The sequence below is a fragment of the Tyto alba genome, unplaced genomic scaffold, assembly GCF_018691265.1.
Source record: "Tyto alba isolate M040663 unplaced genomic scaffold, T.alba_DEE_v4.0 Super-Scaffold_1000006, whole genome shotgun sequence".
Taxonomy (NCBI): Eukaryota; Metazoa; Chordata; class Aves; order Strigiformes; family Tytonidae; genus Tyto; species Tyto alba.
In genome coordinates, this window is record NW_024881272.1 from 29825468 (window position 1) to 29844963 (window position 19496).

Genomic DNA, 19496 nt, shown 5'->3' on the forward strand with positions numbered 1-19496 from the left:
ATCAGCAATCACGGCTTAGGAAAGCTTTGTCCTGCCACAAATTACTTGGGTGAAAGAAGAAGAGAGTAGACAAGACCCTCCCCGTCCTTTGGAAAAGAGAGTGCACAGCAGCTCACCATTTTTCATCTTTTAAGAGGCTCTTCAAAGGTTTCTCCACAAAGAACCCAAACTTTAAGATCTCATTTTCTTCCATGGCAGCCCTGTAATATGAAGGGTTTGCTAGGCTGGCCCCAGACTAATAAATGTTAAGGCAAGGAATAGCCACAGATGTCTTTTGGAGCCCTGGTCATTTGAAGGAGGCTCCAGGAACTTCCCTCCCAGGGTACGTTAACAAAAAATGGGGGCAGGAGTGTAGGATGGAGCGGAAACTGGGGGCGGGAGCAGAGGAGAGACAGAAGAAAGCAGAATAAAAGAGGTAGAGGGAGGGAAAGACATTGGGGAGTCCCCCAGCCTGGCCGGCCACAGCCGGCAAACCCTTGTTCCTCCATACAACACCAGAAGCACTGAATCTCCCTTGCTGCTTTAAATGGCTGTGGAACTTCAAGTGTTTTTAATGTTAAGGAGTGAGTCCATAGCAGACCTCATGTCATGCAGGGTACCACAAGGGCCGGAGAGCCCTCCTACATTTGTTTAAACACCCCTCTGCACAGGTGTAGATATTGCAGGATAAATACCCCCCAGTTCAGGTGGATGTACTGGTATCTCACAGGTGGGGAAACTGAGGTATGAAGGGACCCTGACATGCCACAGGATGCAGAAAAGGGAAGCCCATGCCAGGATTATACTGCAATTAATGATGCTCTAATTCTTCTGCTGGCAGTCCACTGAACAACAGCCACGTTCTCTGTCAATTAGACTAGATTATGGGATAATCCTTGCTAATTATATATTATTATATGGAGAGCAGTTATCTCCCTATAAAGGGTGCTCCTATAATGGACAAATGCTGTTCCTCCAGCACAGACAGCCCCATGGCAAAATAAAAAGCCAAACCCATTTCTGCTGTGGCCAATATTTTGCCTAAGGCGAAATTTTCACATTGCAAACACTGCACCCGTCATGGATATATGGAAGAGGAGGAGGGAAACTGCAACGGGCAGAGCCAGCTGGAGAGGGGAGGCAGGGTCAAACTCACACCCTGAACCCACTGCAGGGGCACGGCCATAAACACAAAATCCGTCTGTAAACTCTCCCACGCATCACAGAGCAAATGCCCCATTCAGCCACTGCATGCCAAAATCCCAGCGAGCAAGGGAGGAAGGACCTCTCTGTCCCCAGGGCCACGACGGCTGGGAAATGGGGTTTAAAATAATCTGGGAAAACGACTCCCAGCAAACACCATCACTGCATTTTTAATTGTCCATATGCTTGATCCATTATGTTTCCCCAGATGGCAGGGCTGCTTGACTACTGCCTCCTCATCTGTGCCGCCACGGCTGGGGTTTCCAGCGGGTACCTGGATCCCCAAGGTAGAGATGCCTTCTCAGCAGGCTGGCATTGCCCACCCGAGCAGGCAGGGCTAGCTGCTTCCCTGGGGAGAGGGGCTTCGCTTAGCCATGGCCAAAGGAGTGGGAGAGTCCCATTTCCCTTCTCACTGGTCTGCACCGTGGGACTTCAGACCGTGTAGGGATGCTCTAGGGAGAGTGTGAGTCACTGATGGGGAAGGAAAGAAACCCAAGAGGGAGGACTGAAAGCCCTACAGCTCAAGAAAGCTTTCTACTGCGTCCCCTCATCCCAGTTCTCCAAAGCTCCTTTGACATTTTACATACTCTGATGCAAGCAAAAACGGCCTGCCCAAACTGTGGGCTCAGCCAGAGCGGAAGATTACCCGGAATCCTACGTGTGCTTTGGATTTTCTATGCTCCCATGTAGAAACAAATCAATACTTCCTCCGGATCTAGAAGCAAATAACCACCCTTTCTAGGAGACAAAACAAGTCTCAGTTTTGCAGCGCAGTGACCCCCTGAAAGCAGGGCTGGAGGCACTCGTCCCGGCACAGAGCCCCTCTCAGTGCAACACCCACCGACCCACGCGTGCCAAAATCCTGGGGAGCTGTGAGCAGCTCCGTGGAAAAGTGCCTGGAGGCTTTCTGACCTTAAACACCAAACCCCTGAGAAAACTACCCTGAGGAGCAGCAAAGCTGCTCCTGGTGCAAGCCCACAAACTGCCCTTACCGTCGCCCCAGGGCCAGTTGCTATTAAATTAAATGTAAAGGCCCATTTGAGGAGAAGATGCAGGTTTGAACTGGGAGAACGGATTTGGGGAGCCCAGCCAGCCTCATTCCTGGCATTCCCGGGGAAAAGGGAAAAATAAGGTAAAAAGCCAAAGCAGCTTTTGGAGAGCAGTGCTGCTGAGGGGCACCCTTGTGCCGGGGCTGCCGGTGGTCCCAACCCTGGTGTCCAGAGCCACCCTGCATGCATCCTGCACAGGGAGCTTGCAAGCAGGTCTCTGCTGGCTGGTGCCATGATCACTCAGGTAGGTCTTCACACCACTGCTTTTGGAACTGGGGGATTTCAGGGAGAATGGAGGACACAGGGCATGCTCCCAGCCACAGGGTACGTGTGGAAAGAAGGAAAAAAACCCGAATTATTCACCGAAGCAGCAGGGTTTGTGCCCATGGAAGGACTGCAGTGCTGCACGTCACCAGCATTGCTCAGAGACAGGAGGTTCAGCTCCAGCACTGGCTCCCTGGGTGTCATAAGCATGCCAGTTCTCCACATTTCAGTCCCAAGCTATGAGACTCAAATATAAAACTTAAAATATACAAATAACCCTCTGAGCAGAGGAATGAGGTGAAAGGGAAGAAATCACTGGAGGAGAGCTGTGATATAAATACATTTCCCCCTCTCTTTCTCAGCATGAGCCTTATGGGGGGAGCAGACCAGCTACCACATCTACAACATGAGGCCAGACACCACCGACATCCCGACGGTTCGCTGCAAGAGCACAGAGGGGAACAGCTTCTGGAGTGGCTGGAGCACCCCGACCAGCGTGAGCTCAGGGACCACCAGTGCCTGCAGTGAGAGCACACACCCCGCAGCAGTGGGACCAGCTCCAGTCCCAGCTCCCCTTCCCACCCCAGGCACTGTTGCTGTCACCACAGAAAACTTTACTGTTTATGTAGAATAAACCTCCAAAGGGTAATTGCCTGCTAAGGGGCAAGCACCCAGCTGGTGCTCAGGAAGCTTTTCTCTTTCTTTCTGCAGCCACCAAGGTAACACACTGGCCATTTTATTTTCATTTTAAGAGAAAGACATGAGTCAGCAGAAGCTCACCACACCCCTTGGGCCATATAAATCTCAAACAAGCAGAGCGTGCAACGCTTTTGCTTAGGAAAGCATCAGGACATCCTTTGGGTTTTTCCAAGCGTGAAAATCTTGGGTCTGTAAAGCATTCCTGGAAGGAGAGGGACCCCAGCTACCTGTCACAGCCAAAGCATTGCTTTGGAAAGGAGAAGCCCCTCAAACAGCTGCCTCCTGCACAGTGACCCCCAGGGCTGGGCTTGCAGCCTCTGGTGTGCTGAGCTCAGGTGAGAAGTCAAGCACCCATTCCTTAATTATATCACTTTAGCCCAAGGGGCCCCATCCTGCTCCCCACACCAGCGGCCCGCTGGTGTGTGTGGCCAGGCAGCTGTGCACGAGCAACCAGCGACCCCCAAGCTCTACCCCACACTGCAGGGACAGACCCAGTGAACCCAGGAGGTTCCAGCATGGCTACACCGAGGGGTCCCCCATCCCGAGAGATCCCCAGAGCTCACCCAGCTGCAGTGTTGCATGGTCTCCTGCCTCCCTCATGCCAGAAGGGCTCCAAGGGACTGGAGAGCAATGATGCCAGCTCAGGCAATCTATCCCCTTGCCTGCACCACAATCCTTCCCAACCCCACAGTGCCCTGCTCACCTGCTTTGGGGATATCAGAGAGCCTCTGAGCAAGCCTGGGTCCAGCTGTGTTGAGTTTGCATCCTCAGCAGAGCCCTCCCACCCTCCTCCAGGATGCTCATGGCCATCACAGCATGATCAGCTGCACCTGAATGGGCTTGCGCTGGGTGTGGTGGGATTTTCCGAGGCTGACAGACCCTCGTGTTGTGGATCATGACACCATGGGTTTGCTGTGAGACCCAGTGGGATGCTCCGTCCTCCCCAGTGCCCCAGGGCTGACCCCATGCCTCCGGTCAGGGGTAGCGGGGTCCTGCACAGGCAGCAGTGCCCATTTTGGGGCACTTCCACCACCATTGCACTCGCCCAACACAGCAGCACAAAAGAACAGCGTCCATCAGCACAACCACCATCAGCACATCCCACTAGCGTGACACATTAGGAAAAACTTCCCAGTAAATAGAGAAAACATGGAGAGCATGGCTGGGATGTTTAGGATATTTTAGCCCAGCTTCTCTCCAGTAGAAACAATTCCCCCAGGGAGGGAGATGAATAAACCAGCCAATCTCCTGGGGGCTCTTCCAGTCCTGTTTTCTATGGTCTACAATTTTCACCAACCATTCTTCACCAGGTTTGCATGCAGACGTTTGCAGAGATAATGGAGGCTCTCCCTCCTGCAAAACAGCAAAGCCTTTGTCTGCTCCGGAGAGATGTGACTCCATGTCCATAAGCAAAGCCAGGAAATGGGGTGGCTGCGTTCAGCCCAGCGCAATTGTATCATCGGGTTCTAAATAAATAATCAGATGAGTAACAGAAGCACTGCCTACGCCCGCTGCTCTCCTCAACTGCTTGGGAAGCACCGGGCAAATGCTAAGAAGGGAAACTGAGGCCCAGTGTGTGAGGACTAGGGGCATGGTGGAGGGAAGGAGCGCTGGTGCCGGATTCCTGATATCTGTTTGCAACTCATCTGAGCGGCTTTCACATGAGAAAAACGGGTTTGTTTCACAAAACGGCCCACGCAGTCCCTCTCTCCAGGCTGGCTGCTTGCACCATCCCTCTTCCCTGCAGGGCTCCATCCCCAACTGGGGCAGTGCCCAGCCAGGGGACTTGGCACCCGCTCACTGGGATCTCCTCCCCTCCCGTGCAACCTCCCGTGCTGCTGGGGTCTTCACCCGCCAGGAGAAGAACGGACGTGCTTGCTGAAGCAGAGCTGCTATGGGTACCACTCTGGTCCATGCCATGGACATGCTCAGCATGAGTGGTAGCAGGGAAACCCTCTGGACCACAGAGATATCCCTTGATCCATTTCTTGGGAGCTTTGGTTGCAAGAAGAAAATCAGATGAACAGACTTCTTATTAAAATTAATTTGCAAGGCCAGAATAGCTCCAGCCCCTGGTTATGCCCATCCTTTCTCCTCCTGGCCCCTTTCTGTTAGCTGTCTCTGCAGCTCCTGCTCATTTTCCATCTCGCTGCTTATCGAGGTGACAAATGAGCAGGCACCTCCCTGAGTCCCCCTCGCGCTGGGTGTCCCTGTCACACCTGGCTGTGGGCAGGGGCTGGCTGGGCCATGGGAAAGGCAAGGTAAGGCTCTGGGAGAGCCTGGTGAGCCCCAGTTCTGGAAGGGAGAGTACAACCACTCCCCATCACACTCGGGAGCTGGGAGAGCATGAAGCACCCTGTGCACAGAGCCCCACTGATGGGAAAAGGCCGCCCACGGCCAGGAGGGTGATGGGTACAAGGGGCTTTTGTCCCGAGTGTGACAGGGACAGGGATGGGGATGTGCCATTGGTGCTGCCAGGTCTTTGTGCACCAGTATGGGATGCTGAGGCTGTCGCGCTCTGGGACCACGTCTCAGCCAGCAGCATCATGCATGGAAAAGGGCTGCTGGGGAGGGGGACACCCTGACACAGTGCGGGGAAGGAGCTGGGGAAGCTGTTGGGTGATTTGGGGAGCAGGGAGTGCAGAGCAGTGGGATAAGCGAGCTGGGAGCATGTTTGGGCTGGAAATCCAGAGGAGTTATCACCAGCACCACAGGGACTGGCTGGGGGGGGGGGGGGCTTTGCAAAGCTGCAGGCACATCACAAGCCATTTGGCCGTTGCTGTTTTAGATGGAAAATAATCCTGCATTAACTGGGGAAAGGTGGTGCTTCCAAGTCCCGGCCACCAAGCTGGGAGCACAGTCAGGGCCTAAAGAGTTAGCTCTGTCCCAGTGATGTCCCCGCTGCCCCACACTGCCGGCATGGCGCTCACTGGGGTCCTCAAGGTTGGTGGGTTTGATATCTGAAAGCATAGAGGACTTGTGGCCAGTGCTGGTGGTGACACATCCAGGCTTTTTGCAGAAGCATCTTCCCAGGGTGCCAAATTTGGAATGGAAAGGAAGAGCCCTGTATATTAGGGAAGAGGCAGTTTAACAAGGGCTGCCAGTGAGCAAAATCCTGCGGGGCAGGGAGAGACTGGATGCCAAAACCTAAATGAGAAAATGAGAGGCTAACACACGCCAGAGTGTGACTGTAGGCTGAGGAGGATTGGTGCTCAGTGAGCATGGGAGGCTTTCCTCATATCCAGGATCAAGCCAGGAAAGGGCTTTTGTAAGACTTACATCTGATCCCCTGGATAACACCCTGTGGGACCGGGGTGCTGGGGAGCCCCTTGGCTTGAGGGAGTGGAGTTGCTCCCACAGTGCCAGTCCTGCACCCAGGGATGCTCGGGTGGCTTTGGGCTGGAGCCGGAGCTGGAAACCCTCCCCGGGGCAAGCACAACAGTGGTCCATTTTGCTGTTGGACTCTAGGACCAGGTCCAACTCCTTATTTGAGTGCAACACCAACAGCTACCCAGAAAAGCCTTTTTCCCTGCAAATCGCAGGGTGCTGGAGGCTCCCGTCAGGGAAGGAGGTGCTTGTCCTGCGGCCGAGGGGCTGGATGGTGCTGGGTGCTGCGGGCTCCCCACAAGGCACAAGTGGCTGCAGCGTTCACCAGTTTCAGCAAAATCTGGGCTGCCAGGAAGGTTAATTATATCTTTAAGTTTCTTCAGTTGTCAAATCCTGCAACGATCATCTCAAGCTGACAGTTATATATCTAGCAATTAACTGGCAGCAAGGCTTTGCAGGCAGCAGCGGGGTCTGGCCTTGTTTCCTGTCTATGTATGCAATACGCTCTCAAAACGTTGCCTTAATGGAGCTTAACAGTGCTGCCAAATATTTCACTCAGAAATCTTGCATTTGCCGACATGTTGCACCAACAAACACACCGAATCAATGCAGGCTCTGATCATGAAGGCTCCTTGTTAGGAGGCATGTGCAAATTTGTGCCTTCTTCCCTCTCCGGACACCCTCAGGCATCCGTGGGCTGGTGTAAACCAGGAGGAAAAGTCACTCAATCATCACCCTTTTCCTTTACAGCTGCTTCCTCTGATGCCCTGGTGTACAGACCTGTCCCAGCGGAGGTGGGAAGCAGGACGTCGGTTGGGAAAGCCTTTCACCTACGGGACTGTCCTGACGGCTCCTGTTAAAAATCCCGCCGGTGGATTCAGCAGCAAGAGGGGTTTGCTGTGCAGTGCGATGCTTTACAGGAACAAACCTGTACCCTCCTTAGGACAGATTCACATTTAGAAATAACGCTATCAAAAAAATGGTTCCTTGATTACCCACGGTTTTTTTCCCTTGGATGACCATGTTTGGACATTTGAAGATCTCTCCCTGCACCACAGTGTGTTTTACACAGGCTGGGGTGGGTGGCCCCTAAGCCAGGCTTCCAGGGCTGCATTCACCCCGCTTCTGCAGCGAGATTTCACATTTTCTTCGCCATATGGCATGGCTCTGACCCATGCCAGGACAAACACAGGCTGCTCTGTGATAGCCACCCGCTGTGTGATGCTGAAAGGGAATTTCCTTTGCGTTTGTACGGCACAAGAGGCAGGCAGGGGTTACTTGGCCACCCAGCAGTGAGTAGCATCAGGGCTCTTGGGGAGGAAGCCAATTTTTCTGGAGGTGCAAGTGACCACAGGACTCCTATTTTCATGCTCTCGGCTGCTGAGCTCACCTTCTGCGAGGACCACGGGTGAAGGTCTGGCGTCACTGAGATTGGTGGCAAAAAACATGTCAGTGCCAGGGGAGCCAGCCCCTCCTGCTGAGACCATCCTGAAAAGGTTACTGAAACCTCCGTACCCATGGTTTCAGATTCTGGGAGCGACATCAGTACGGAGCTCACAGCAGTGGACACCTGGGTGTGCTGGAAAGGAGGAAAACACAAAGAAGAAAGGTCGTTCTCCTTCCCTCCAGCTGCTGGTGGCTGAAGCGCTCAGGTGAGTCCTGCAAGCAATGGGTGGGTTAGGCAGTACGTGAGGATCAAATGAGGAGCTCCAGGGCACCTGGCAAACGCATCTCATCGCATCACCCACGGGCATCCAGAAACACCACCCGCAAGCATCTACATGAGCTACATCTATACTTGCCAAGTTGAGATACCTGTAACACAGCTCTATGGTACCCCTCCCCGAGCACAGGCAGGCGTGTGGAAAATACTTGTTGGGAACATCACTGTATTTGGGGATGGTTTGTACCTTCAAGAATTCAGCTAGAAATAACTGAGAGGATGATTTGCAGCCATCGGCAAACGATGTTACTTTCCCAAAAGCAGCAGCACCAGAGGGAAAACAAATTGAAGCAGGTGCAAGAAGAGTTAGGAAGCACAAGATTTGCGTTCCCGAGCCAAATGGACAGATTGAGACAGAGGATAACAAATTGGGAAGGGAAACGGCTGCCTATTGCCCAGATTTTTCAGGCGCTGGGAGGAGGTGGAGGTTGGGTTCAGGCTCTGTTTCGGGGCCTTGGAGCTGTGTCTCCCTTTGAGCAGCTGTGTTACTGCTCAACCTGGGGTGAGGGTGGATTTTGGGGTGCATTTCCACCCTGGGCAGGGCTGGGATTGCAAGCCCTGGAGGTGTGGGGAGCAGCACCCTAGAGAAGCACCAGCCCCACCACCGCGATGACCATGAGGAGCCCGGCCAGGATGCAGATGCTGATGAAGACGATGTCGCTGGTGTCCTGGCTCTTGATTTCACGGGTGTCCATCGCTCCCCCCTCCCGCTGTTGGGCATCCACCAGATTTTCTGCCTGGCTGAGCCTGGATGGGTCGGGGCTGGCGATGAGGGTCACTGAGGCTTCCTTCCTCTTTGGCTCACACTGCACCTCGTACTGGTGGATGTCCTCCTGATCACCCGCTGAAAAATCAATGTAGAGGGTGCTGACGATGACAGATGTGTTGTTGCGTTTCTGCAAGACAAGGGTCGCAGCTTATCAGGGCTTTGTGCAGCTCGTTTTCACAGGGGTTTGGAGGGCAGTTGCCCACAGATCAGACCAGCATCTGCTGGGAAGATGGGAAGGGGACTGGGAACTCCTCTCTACAACTGATGCAACCATCACAGGGCTAAGCATCTACTCAGCTTGCTTTAAAGGAAGGTTTGCCGACCGCTCACCTGGGATTCGGTGCCACAGGTATCAAACCTGGTGTGTATTTTAAAGTTCCCGCCAACCACCTGGGCTGCACAGAAAGGGGTTCCCAAATAAATCCTATTCCGCTCCAGCTGGGCCAGGGACTGCACAGGGATCTGGATGTGGAAATCCGTCCGGGTGCAGCTGACATTCATGGGCACAACTGTTGGGACAGAAAACAAGGTACACGTGAAGGTCAGGAGGGGATTTCCCCAGGCTGCAGCGACTGCAGCAGCTCGGTGGAGAGCCACAGCCGTTTGCAAAGCCCGCTGTCCCCATCACACATGAAGCAGGAGACCAGCGGTTCCAGGAGTAGCGAGGACATCGGCCACCTGAGTGTGCCACACATCCCACAGTAGCTGGTGTTGCTGCTGTAGGACTCACATGATGAGTTTTCAGGAAAGAAGGAGCTACATCCAAAACGCAGAAAGCAGTATTGGTATTTTAGCTCTGTCCCGTGCTGAGGTCGGACACGGTTGGCTCCCAGGCACTGCCCTGCTTTCTGCCCCGGGAGAGACCCCTCCTGAGCCTCGTCCTGCTTCCCAGCTCCCCGAGTGACATTCAAGTGCCATTACAGGCAACGCTGTGATGCTGTCAATGCCATAAGCAAGGAGGGATTTACCCTGTGAGAGCAGCTGCTCTCCATCATTGCATAGCCAGCAAAACGTTTGAGTTGCTGCCCAGGATTAGACCACAAGAGCTTTTCTGGTGGCTTGCCATGGACACCTGCGTGCTACAGCACCCCTGCAAGAAACTCTTACAGCAACAAAACGGAGGAGATGCATCTCAGGGAGACCCCAAGCCTGCCCACCCTGGAGTGATGGTGCCCAGGGAAGGGTGAGACAAGTACCTGGCCCCAGGGCAGCTTCCTGGGGATGGCCCAGCCCAGGTCTTGTCCTAAACATCACCAGCCCTCCAGTGACCTCAGAACATTATTTTTGATGGGGAGCTGGTGAACAGTGTGTGGAGGGAGCTGCAGCTGAGCTGCTCATGCTGCTGAGATGAAGAGCAAGGCAATGGGGAACCCAGCCCTTCTCCATCACTCTCCCTCACCAATGTATTTGGCTCCTCTGGATGCAGGGAGCATCCTCACAGGGAAAAAAGCAGGAAGGAAAAATGCCCCCCTCTTTAAAGTTAATCCTGGCTCAGCTCAAACCAGCCACTTGGGCAGTATGAATTATTGAATTATTCCAGCTCCCTCTGAATCTTGGCCTTTTGAAACTGGTAAGACGCAATAAAATCAATACAAAAAAATAGTGTCACTTTGCTCCACTTAGTGCATTATAAAACCATTAGAAGATTTACCAAATAACTAAAGTGCATTAGATCAAGAGGAGGAGGAGGAGAAAATGGATCCTATCTCCTGGCGTGAAGGCTTTCATTCAAATGCCCATAAATCACATGCGCCCGGCCCACGTCATGGCCTTTCATGGGCCTGGAAGGAAAATATCTGCATGGCTGAAGGGCTGTAGATGTGGAGGCTGAAAGGAAGATATTTGCATGGCTGAAGAGCTGTGGATGCGGACATGGAGGCTGAGGTGCCCTTTTGCCACTGAGGGCTCCCGAGAAAGCCAGTGGCGGGGAGAGGCTGGTGCCTCCTGGTGAGAGCAGCCGCTCCCCTGGCAGGGCACCGGCGGCTGGATGTGCCACGCTGGCTGCTAATTGTGAGCAGATGCCCAAATCGCCAGGCAAACATAGCAGGCAGCCTTAGCTTTACCGAGGGAGGGTCGGTTCCATGTCCAAACTTTTGTCCTTCCCCAACATGCATCCGGCAGCGTGTACCGGGGGATGCAGGAGCCTCGGGCAGCCGGGAGAAGTCACGGCCCTCTCTGCAACGGGGCTTCCCCCCCTCTATCTGCCTGCAAGCTCCTCCATCAGGAATGGGGTTTCTTCATGACCACACGCAGCGAGGCCAGGATTTCTCTCCCTGCATACTGCTGTAAAACAGTAAGAAATAAGCAGGACAAGGACAGGGACAGACCTGCTGTGCAAACTAAAACCCTACTAGATGTCTAGTACAACTTCTCTCCCTCCAGAGACTGCAGAGGCTCAGAACAAAATTCCATCCCACTTCTTACTCCTAGAGCCACATACCCCCAAATCCCTTCTGCTACACTGGAAATGAAGAATGATTTTGCTGCTGAGGAATAAAAGCTCGTAAACCCAGGGCCAGCCACCCCCAGCTCCTGTGCCAATGGTCCAGCAGCCCTGCTCCAGCTCCAGCCTGCCGGCAAGGCCGCCCCTCTCTGAATCATCCCTGACACACGGGTCAGCTCAGATGTAATTATCTTGAAATACAAGAAACACCATAAATTTGCCAGCTTTTGAGGTGCAAAGGTTGGCAAACAGAGGAGGAAGGTTGCACGCCACTCCTCCCACCGGCTGCGGAGGCACCGGCTGGGATACGGGCACGCCAGCAGCGGGGAGGAGCCAGGCAGGGCTGGCTGGGGGAATTTGGGAGCGCCGTGCCCCAGGGCCCCTGCCCCTCTGGGGCTGCTACCAGTGGAGGAGAGGACGTGGTTTACGTCTGCCTGCTCAGCTGTGTGCCAGCAAGGCTGAAGCATCCTGGAGAGCAGAGAACGGGGTCGTGATGCTTGAGCTGGTCACCTCCCCTCAGGCTTTGGTCCCCTAAAGAAACCCCCTGGGTTTTCTCTCCTTGATGCCTCAAGAGAAGAGCAGGAGCATGGCAGTGGCAGAGACGCAGGGAAGAGAAGCTGGAAAGCACCTCCTGAATACTAAGCACAACGTGGAGCATGTGCGTCTCGCACTCTGCGAGAGCTGGAGCTCACCCACCATGTCTTCTCCACCCCATCCCTAAAGAGCCACGTGTTCTGCCCCTGCAGATGGGTATCTTCACCGCACGGTCCTTCTGGAAATTACATGGTCTCGGGCGTGTTCCAGTGGAAATAAAGCATTGCGGAGCACCCAAGTGAGACCTTACCTCCCACGTAGGCGATGGAGAAGCCCCTCTTGGCCGTGTTGCGGTCGGTGTGGAGGACCAGCAGCAGCTGGTTGCTGCGGGAGGTGATGGGCGCCAGGCTCTCCCACCCACACCACCGCCCCAGAAGGGACCCGTCCTCGGTGCCACCATCGAAGGCGGCCAGGTGGTCGTAGTCACAGCCGCCTGTCAGGCTGCTCCGGCCCTCCAGCTCCATGTCCAAGAAGAAGACCTTGACGCGGTAGCCCGGGGGCAGCTGGATGCTCCACTGGCACTTGAGGTTGTTGGGGTAGAAGTCGGGGTACCGAGGGCTGGAGAAATTCCCTTTGATGGTGGTGAACACCTCCTGGCACTCGCCTGCTCAGGGCAAAATGGGAAAGGAAATAACGAAAGCAAACATGAAGCCCCCTGGGTGTGGATAAGCTGGTGGATGAGCAATCCCTTGTTTTATTGCTAAAGCATGCTCTGCCCTCCACCCCACTGCTCCCCTGCCTTGCGTTTGGCCGATGGACACCCATCGCTTTTGGGGGATGGCAATACCCAAGGTGGCCAAAGTCCTACAAGGGCAGACAGGGAAAACCTGTATCCCCAGAGAATGGCATGAGCAAGGGAGAAGGGTGGTTCTTGCTCAAGAGGAAGACGACCCGGGGCCTGGGAGAGCCACAACAATGCCATTTGTTTTGTGTGGCGGTTTACACTTCACACCCTCATCTCACGAGCTCTCCCCAAAGGGCTCCCCTCCTCTATCATCTCCTCTTGCTGCTGTGGGAGGGAGAGCATCACCACCACCACCTTGGGGACCCATCCCCACATCCTTCCCACCGCCCCACCCCCCCGAGAACCCCGCACCCGAGTAGAAATGGGCCTTGAAGCCCCTGCCGCCGATGTTGAAGTCCGACTTGAAGAGGATGAGGAGGTGCGGGGTGGAGGAGACGGTGCGGGGCGGGCGGGCACTGCCGCAGTAACGTCCCAGTCGGGGGTCGGCAGTGGTGGGGCCGTCGAAAAGGGCCACGTAGTCGAAGCCGCAGCCCTGGCTCCCCTCCACCTGGAAGTCGGCGAACACCAGGGTAAGGGGGCTGCTGCCACCGGCCCCCCCGATGCTCCAGCGGCACTCGGCGTCGTTGGGGTAGCTCTCGGGGTAGCGGGGGCTGGTGATCTCCCCGGACAGCCCCGTCAGCTGCCCGCCGCAGGCATCTGTGAGGAGGCACGGATGATGCAGATGGTGGGGGGAGGACGGACAGATGGACGCTCCTCCGCCACAACCCCTCCCCGCTACCTTTCCGGTAGGCAGCGGCGAAGCCGCGCTTGGCCACGTGGCGATCGGAGCGGAAGACGACGGCCATGACGTGCCAGGCGGAGGAGAAGGGTGGCGGGGGGCTGTGGCCACAGAAGGTGCCCAGGAGGTTGCCCCGGTCCCGGGCAGCCCCGTTGTAGACCTGGAGGTAGTCGTAGGCGCAGGAGGCATGGTACTCCAGCTCGAAGTGGCTGAAGGAGAGCAGGACGGAGGAGCCCTCGGCCACCACAATCAGCCACGTGCACTCTGTCTCGTAGGGGTACGGCCCTGGGAAGTTGGGGCTGGAGAAATTGCCGGAGGGTGCTGAGAGCACCCCCCCGCATTTGATGCCTGGGGAACACAGAGGTGGATGTGATGTCCCCTTTCCAGGGGAAGCCTAAAAGAATGGAGATGGGGCGCACAGCACCGGCTCCATCCCACCGCCGGCACGACCAAAACACCAGCGCCCTGCAGACCTCCGCCGGGCTCAGCCACCCCTTCTCCCTGGCCACAACACGTCCCCCCATCACCTTTCATCCCTCCACTGCCCCCTTCTCCCCCCTCCGCCTTTGTGCTGACCCACGGTGTGGCTGCAGCCGGGCTCAGCCGTGCCCGTGATCTTGTCCTGCCAGTGACAGCACAGTGTCCCCATCTATTTATTGCTGGAGAAAAGAATGCAGGGAATGAGTTTTAAAGGCTCAGTGGTTCCAGGCTTGCCGGTGCCCCCACTGCCAAGACCTTCAGCTTTGTGCCCCCCGCTGACGATGCTCCCCCCATATAATGGCAGTTTCGGTGAATTCAAGCTGGGAGAAATAGGGGTGAAGGGCTTGATGCGCTGAACAATGAGTTATGCATGTAGGGATCGATTTTCTAATGAAATCTTCATACTGAGACACGGTTATTATAAAATAAGGCAGAGCGGAGGGGGTGGCTGCCACCTGCCCCCGGGTCTGATTAGGGTTGGGGTGAAAAGGTTGATAGAGCGGGCACATACATCAAGTCTAGGAGGGACGCAGACCCTGTGTAGCCCCCGGGAGACATGTGTGGGGTCCCAAGCAAGGCTGGGCGCTCGCTGCCATCAATCTGGGCCAAGTGTATTGCAAATCAATAGTCAGCTAGCACGCATTGCTTTTCATCACGCTCGCCAGTGCGGTGATGGGGTGGGTGTGTTGGCACAAGCAGCAAAGCTGGCCAGATCTAAAATCGCCTTGCTAATTACTAGGGATAGGCAATAAAATAATATGGGGTTGGCACTAAAGGAATAATGTTATTGAAATAAATATCCAAGAGGGGAGCCTGTGGGAGGGGTGAGTAGCCACGGGACAGGGGGATTGCTGGATAAAGGGCTGGGTGCCTCAGGGTGCTGCGGGAAGCCCAGGTGGGTGCAGGCAGGGGGGTGAGCAGGCAGCACCGGGCAGCGGGGTGGCCGCTTGCCCCTCAGGAGCACCCGCACCAGGCCCGGGATGGGTTTTGATTTCTGACACAGCCCTTTTGTGGGAAAGACCCTGCTGTTTTCAAGGAGGGGCATCGCTTGTTAGCCGAGTTACTGGGCTGACCTGGCCCACTCTGCCCCTCAAATTACCGTGTTGCCTGTTAACCCTGCCCTGCATCCCGGGGGTGTTTTATCCAGGTAAGGTGAGGGGTTTATTACATGCACAGCAACATACACATGCATATGTACATTCACATATATATGTATGTGTGTGTATATATATATATATTTATATAGGCATGTGCAACTCTAGAAGTTGACAAACCCTTCAGCAAAACACCTGCACACCACAACGGGACAAGCCCTACCTGCAATCTTCAGTGGAACAAGCATGAAGCAGAAAATCAAGCACGGAGCAGTGTCCCACACTTCCCACCACGCTCAGGGACTGCAGGTCCCAGCTCCTTTCCCCAGGCCAAGCCGGGCAGCCCCCGGCCTGAGCGAGCCCCTCTCCCTCCATGTGCTGAGAGCTGGGACCCGCTCGCACCCCAGAGCCACTGCAGCACCCACAAACAGCCCTCTCCTCCCTGGGGACCACAGATGCCCATCAGCCCCAGAGTCCCCACTGGGAGGTGGGACTGGGCTCTTACCTCTGCTGGGAGCATCCCCAAGAGCCCCACACAGCACAGCCAGCACTGCCAGGCAGCCCACCCCCACGCACCCCATCCTCCGGCAGGCAAATCTCCCCTCACCGGCGCCCGAGCATCCTTTTGGATCTGTCTATCTGTGAGGAAAAAAATAAATAGAGAAATAAATAAAAAGCAGGAGGACTGTAGAATTAATGGCAGAATGAATAATTCATCGCTTGTTTGAATTAAGAGCGGCAAGGTAACTTGATCTATTCCTCCCTTCTTTCACTCAGTTTTAATGATCTGGATCAAATGTCCCAAGGATTTACACTATACCAGATACCTTGTCAATACACTATATTTAGAAGAGATATTAATGTTTCAGATACGGTGTATAACAGTAGTAAGTCTGGGCTGACAATATGCCCTTAAGGGGCTATGAAAATAATTTAGTTCACCAGGCAAGCCAGCGAACCAAAATGGGAATTTCAGACTTACTGCGGAAAAGCACCTCAGGAATTAACATGATTTGTACCATGGCACCCACTGCACAAAGCCAAACAGCAGTAAAGGCTACAGAAACAGGGAATGGGATTTAAATGCAGCCGCATCTCCAGGTTGGCCGGCAGGTCAGCATCCCTGCAGCGAGTGCCCGGGCTCAGCGGGATGCTCAGCCCGGGAAAGAGGCAGTCGTGAGCACTAAAGATAGCAAATCCCACCTCCCCTGAGGAAGAGTAGAGATGAATTGTGACTCACAGGCAAAAAACATTGATTATTATAGAACCTGTTAAGGCCTTGGAGAATTACCATGTTCTTCCATGCTGGCTCATGCTCCTTCTCGCCCAGGCTCTTGGATGCACTCGGCTGAAGGGAATCAAGCCTTTGCGTTCGGCAGGAAAGATGTGCTCCTCGTGCTGTGCCACATTAGCTGGAGAAAGCCCAAACCCACCAGCGGTTCAGTTCCTTCCCTCCTGCCCAGGAGAGAAAAGACTTTCCTGCTGCCATAACCCACACCCAGATGAATGTGGGCCTCCTGGCATGAGGGATCTGTGCTAAAAAAGTCACCTTCAAAGCCGCAAAGAAAGAAGCAGCGAGTATCTCTAAATCTCAGGCAGGGAGACAAGTTGCATTTATTAATTAAGCAATGAGGATCGATGCCTGAGACATTTCCTGTGGATTAATGATGGGCTGGGAGGAGCTGATGGTCCAAGGTGCAGCTAAGGACCATTAATGCCAGCTGGTCATGAATCCCCAGGAAATGCTCCGTGCCAAGGTCATTAAGTGCCTGCATATATTTATGGATAATAATAACAACAATAATATTTATACAGGCTCTCTCCCCACTGCCCAGCATCACTGGAGCCATGCCAAGGGCTGGTGGGAGCATTGGGGCATCCCAGCCAGGAGCCCTCCGTCCTCAGCCCAGCTGAGGCAGGGGATGTCGGGGTGTCTGTCCTGGGGCATTGGGCACCACATCACCCTGCGAGCACCAGAAGTGCATGTTCAAACGAGGAGATGCAAGGCGGCCTTCCCTGTCCCGGGGTGCAGAGCAAAGCTCCTGCTCTGGTGCAGGCTCTGGGACATGGTTGTGACGCTGACACCTCTCCTGCAGACCTCTCAGGGACACTGCAGAGCTTAATTAGCTGCTTCCCTAACGGGCTTGGAGAGGAGAGTTGTACAAGGCACAACACACGCAGGGCCAGCACCCACAGCAAAGAGACGGGAGAGGTCTGGCACCACAGCCCGTGGTGCAGGGGCCTCTCCTGGGTATTTCCACAGCCCAGCCCCGGTTCAGCCCAGAGGAGCGCTCAGCCCTTCCCACCGCAATCCCCCGGGCTCGGGGACAACATGCTCCCTGGCTTCTCCTTCGCTGCACGGCGCAGCAACACGTTCATCCTCGCCGCATCCATCCCCGGCAGCGCCCGCTGTCCTCCAGCCCTTCCACCACCAGCCTCAGCGCCAAGCCACCTCCCAGCACGGAACCAGTGCTGGGGACACCAGTACCTCCGCGGCCACTCTTCTCCATCCCTCCAGCTGCGCTCTGCATCAGCGATACCCCCAGGAGATGTGGGGGGGGAGCTGGGGCTGTGCAGGGCAGCAGCTGTGCCCCCCTCCCAGGAGATGGCATCCATCAACTGCCGGCACGTTCACCCTCCCCTGACCTGGGGGTGGCCATTCCCCCGTTGGGCCTGAGCCTCAGGTGGAGGGAGGCAGGGGGAGGATGAGATGGGGCACGGAGCGGGCAGGTCCTTCCGCACGGAGGTCTCTGGATCAGGCCAGGACGCTCTGGCTCCGGCCAGAGACAGAGTGAGTGATTTTGAGGTGTGCCGTATCGGGGCTGCCTCTAATCCTCTATGGGCAAATTTATAAACCGTGAGCCAAAAAGGCATTTGATTCATTTAAATAGAAAAGGATGTGATCAGGACTGTGAGACTTCAGAGAAGATCAAAGGTTTAAATACGGTCCCCAGGAGAAACGGGAATTATTTAGGCAGGAAATAATGAGATGAAATGAAGAAGGCATTTAGGCTCCACATGGGGAAGAAGAAAGGAAGAGAAGCCCCTCTCCCCGGCACAGCACTGTATGGGCGGTGGGAGCTTCCTGGGGGGCAGCCAGAGCACCAGAGCATCCTGCCAGCAGCCCCCTGCCCTGGCAGGAGAGGCAGGGTGTGAGCCCCTGCCCTGGCCCAGCAGCAGCCACCCAGCGCTGCAGGGAGCTCACGCACCTCCAGCTCCACAGATCCCCCCCATAATCGACAGCATCGCCACCACTTCCCTATGAAACTGCCACCGTGGGGCAGATCCTGGGCCCCCGAAGGGAAGGAAACCTCTCATCTTCCCTCGGCAGGGAAAATCCTGCCTGAGAGGCTTGCCATCCCATGTCCCTGCCTTCGCAGGAGTGCCACGCAAGCCTCTGAAAAGGGCAGTCCCCACAGGGGACCGGTTGAGAAGAGGGGACTTGTTCGAGAGCCAGCCTGAGACATGACAAAAGGCGGGAGGGGGAAGGGAGAGAAGGCCAGAAAAAAGAAAGTGCCTACGGGCGGTTTAAAGGCCCCTTCGAGTTCATACTTCCAAGGGCATCATCTCCCCCACAGAGAATGTCTCGCAAAGACCCCTGTCCCCTCCGGCGCGGCGAGCCGGGCTGCTGGCTCGGCATGCATCACCTCCTCCCGCTCTGCCTGCAGCCTGCCTTTGCAGGATTGCAACCCGCAGCATTCACAGCCTGCTCCGTCTCTCACCACCCTCCCTTTTAGCCACGAACAAAGACGGGAGGCTTCGCGGCAGAACGGCCGGACCAGCTGGGTAGGGTTTAACCGTGGTGGCCCATATGTGCTGAAATACCCAGACATATTGGGGTTGCGCTTAAAGGAACAGTCCCGGCTTTCACACAGAAAGTCATCGCTTTTCTGAAGCAAGAGTGAAGTTTTACTTCAGGCGTTTGCAAAAAGGCTGGGTGGATTTTCAGCAACATCTTAGAAAGGCAGAATATTTAGAGCAAGCGATATAGAAGTAAGGATTTAAAGCAAGAGGATATAAGTAAGATTTTCAGAGTATGTGATATTTGAGGAAAATATTTTTTCTGCGTTCTCAGCCAAGGCCACAGTAGGAAGAGCACCTGGAGAAAGCAACTCTGTATTTTATCAGCCCCACGCTGTGCAGCAGCACTTCCACTACACAGCAGCTTATGGCAGCTGAAGCAAGGTTTGGATGGGAGTCGAGAGCTTGCCTTGGATCTTTCATGGACAACTTCTCCAAACCTCTCTGCGTTAAAAGCCAAAACCCTATTTTGGGTTATGAAGAGGGCTTTCTTGTCAACTCTTGATCTGATTAAGTTAACATAAAAGCTGCAGGTACACGGGATTAAT

The 19496-nt window shown here is 54.9% G+C and overlaps 1 protein-coding gene across 1 annotated transcript; it reads right to left on the reverse strand.

Moving 5' to 3' along the window:
* Window positions 1-8743: 8743 nt before the first annotated feature.
* On the reverse strand, window positions 8744-16169 carry CDCP2 (CUB domain containing protein 2). The gene is made up of 6 exons (XM_042806004.1): window positions 16130-16169; window positions 13574-13921; window positions 13147-13491; window positions 12301-12654; window positions 9344-9522; window positions 8744-9140 (listed from the first exon to the last, which is right to left on the reverse strand). The coding sequence occupies exons 1-6, from the start codon at window positions 16167-16169 to the stop codon at window positions 8826-8828; spliced, it is 1581 nt and encodes a 526-aa protein (XP_042661938.1). The 3' UTR covers window positions 8744-8825.
* Between the last annotated feature and the right edge of the window lie 3327 nt (window positions 16170-19496).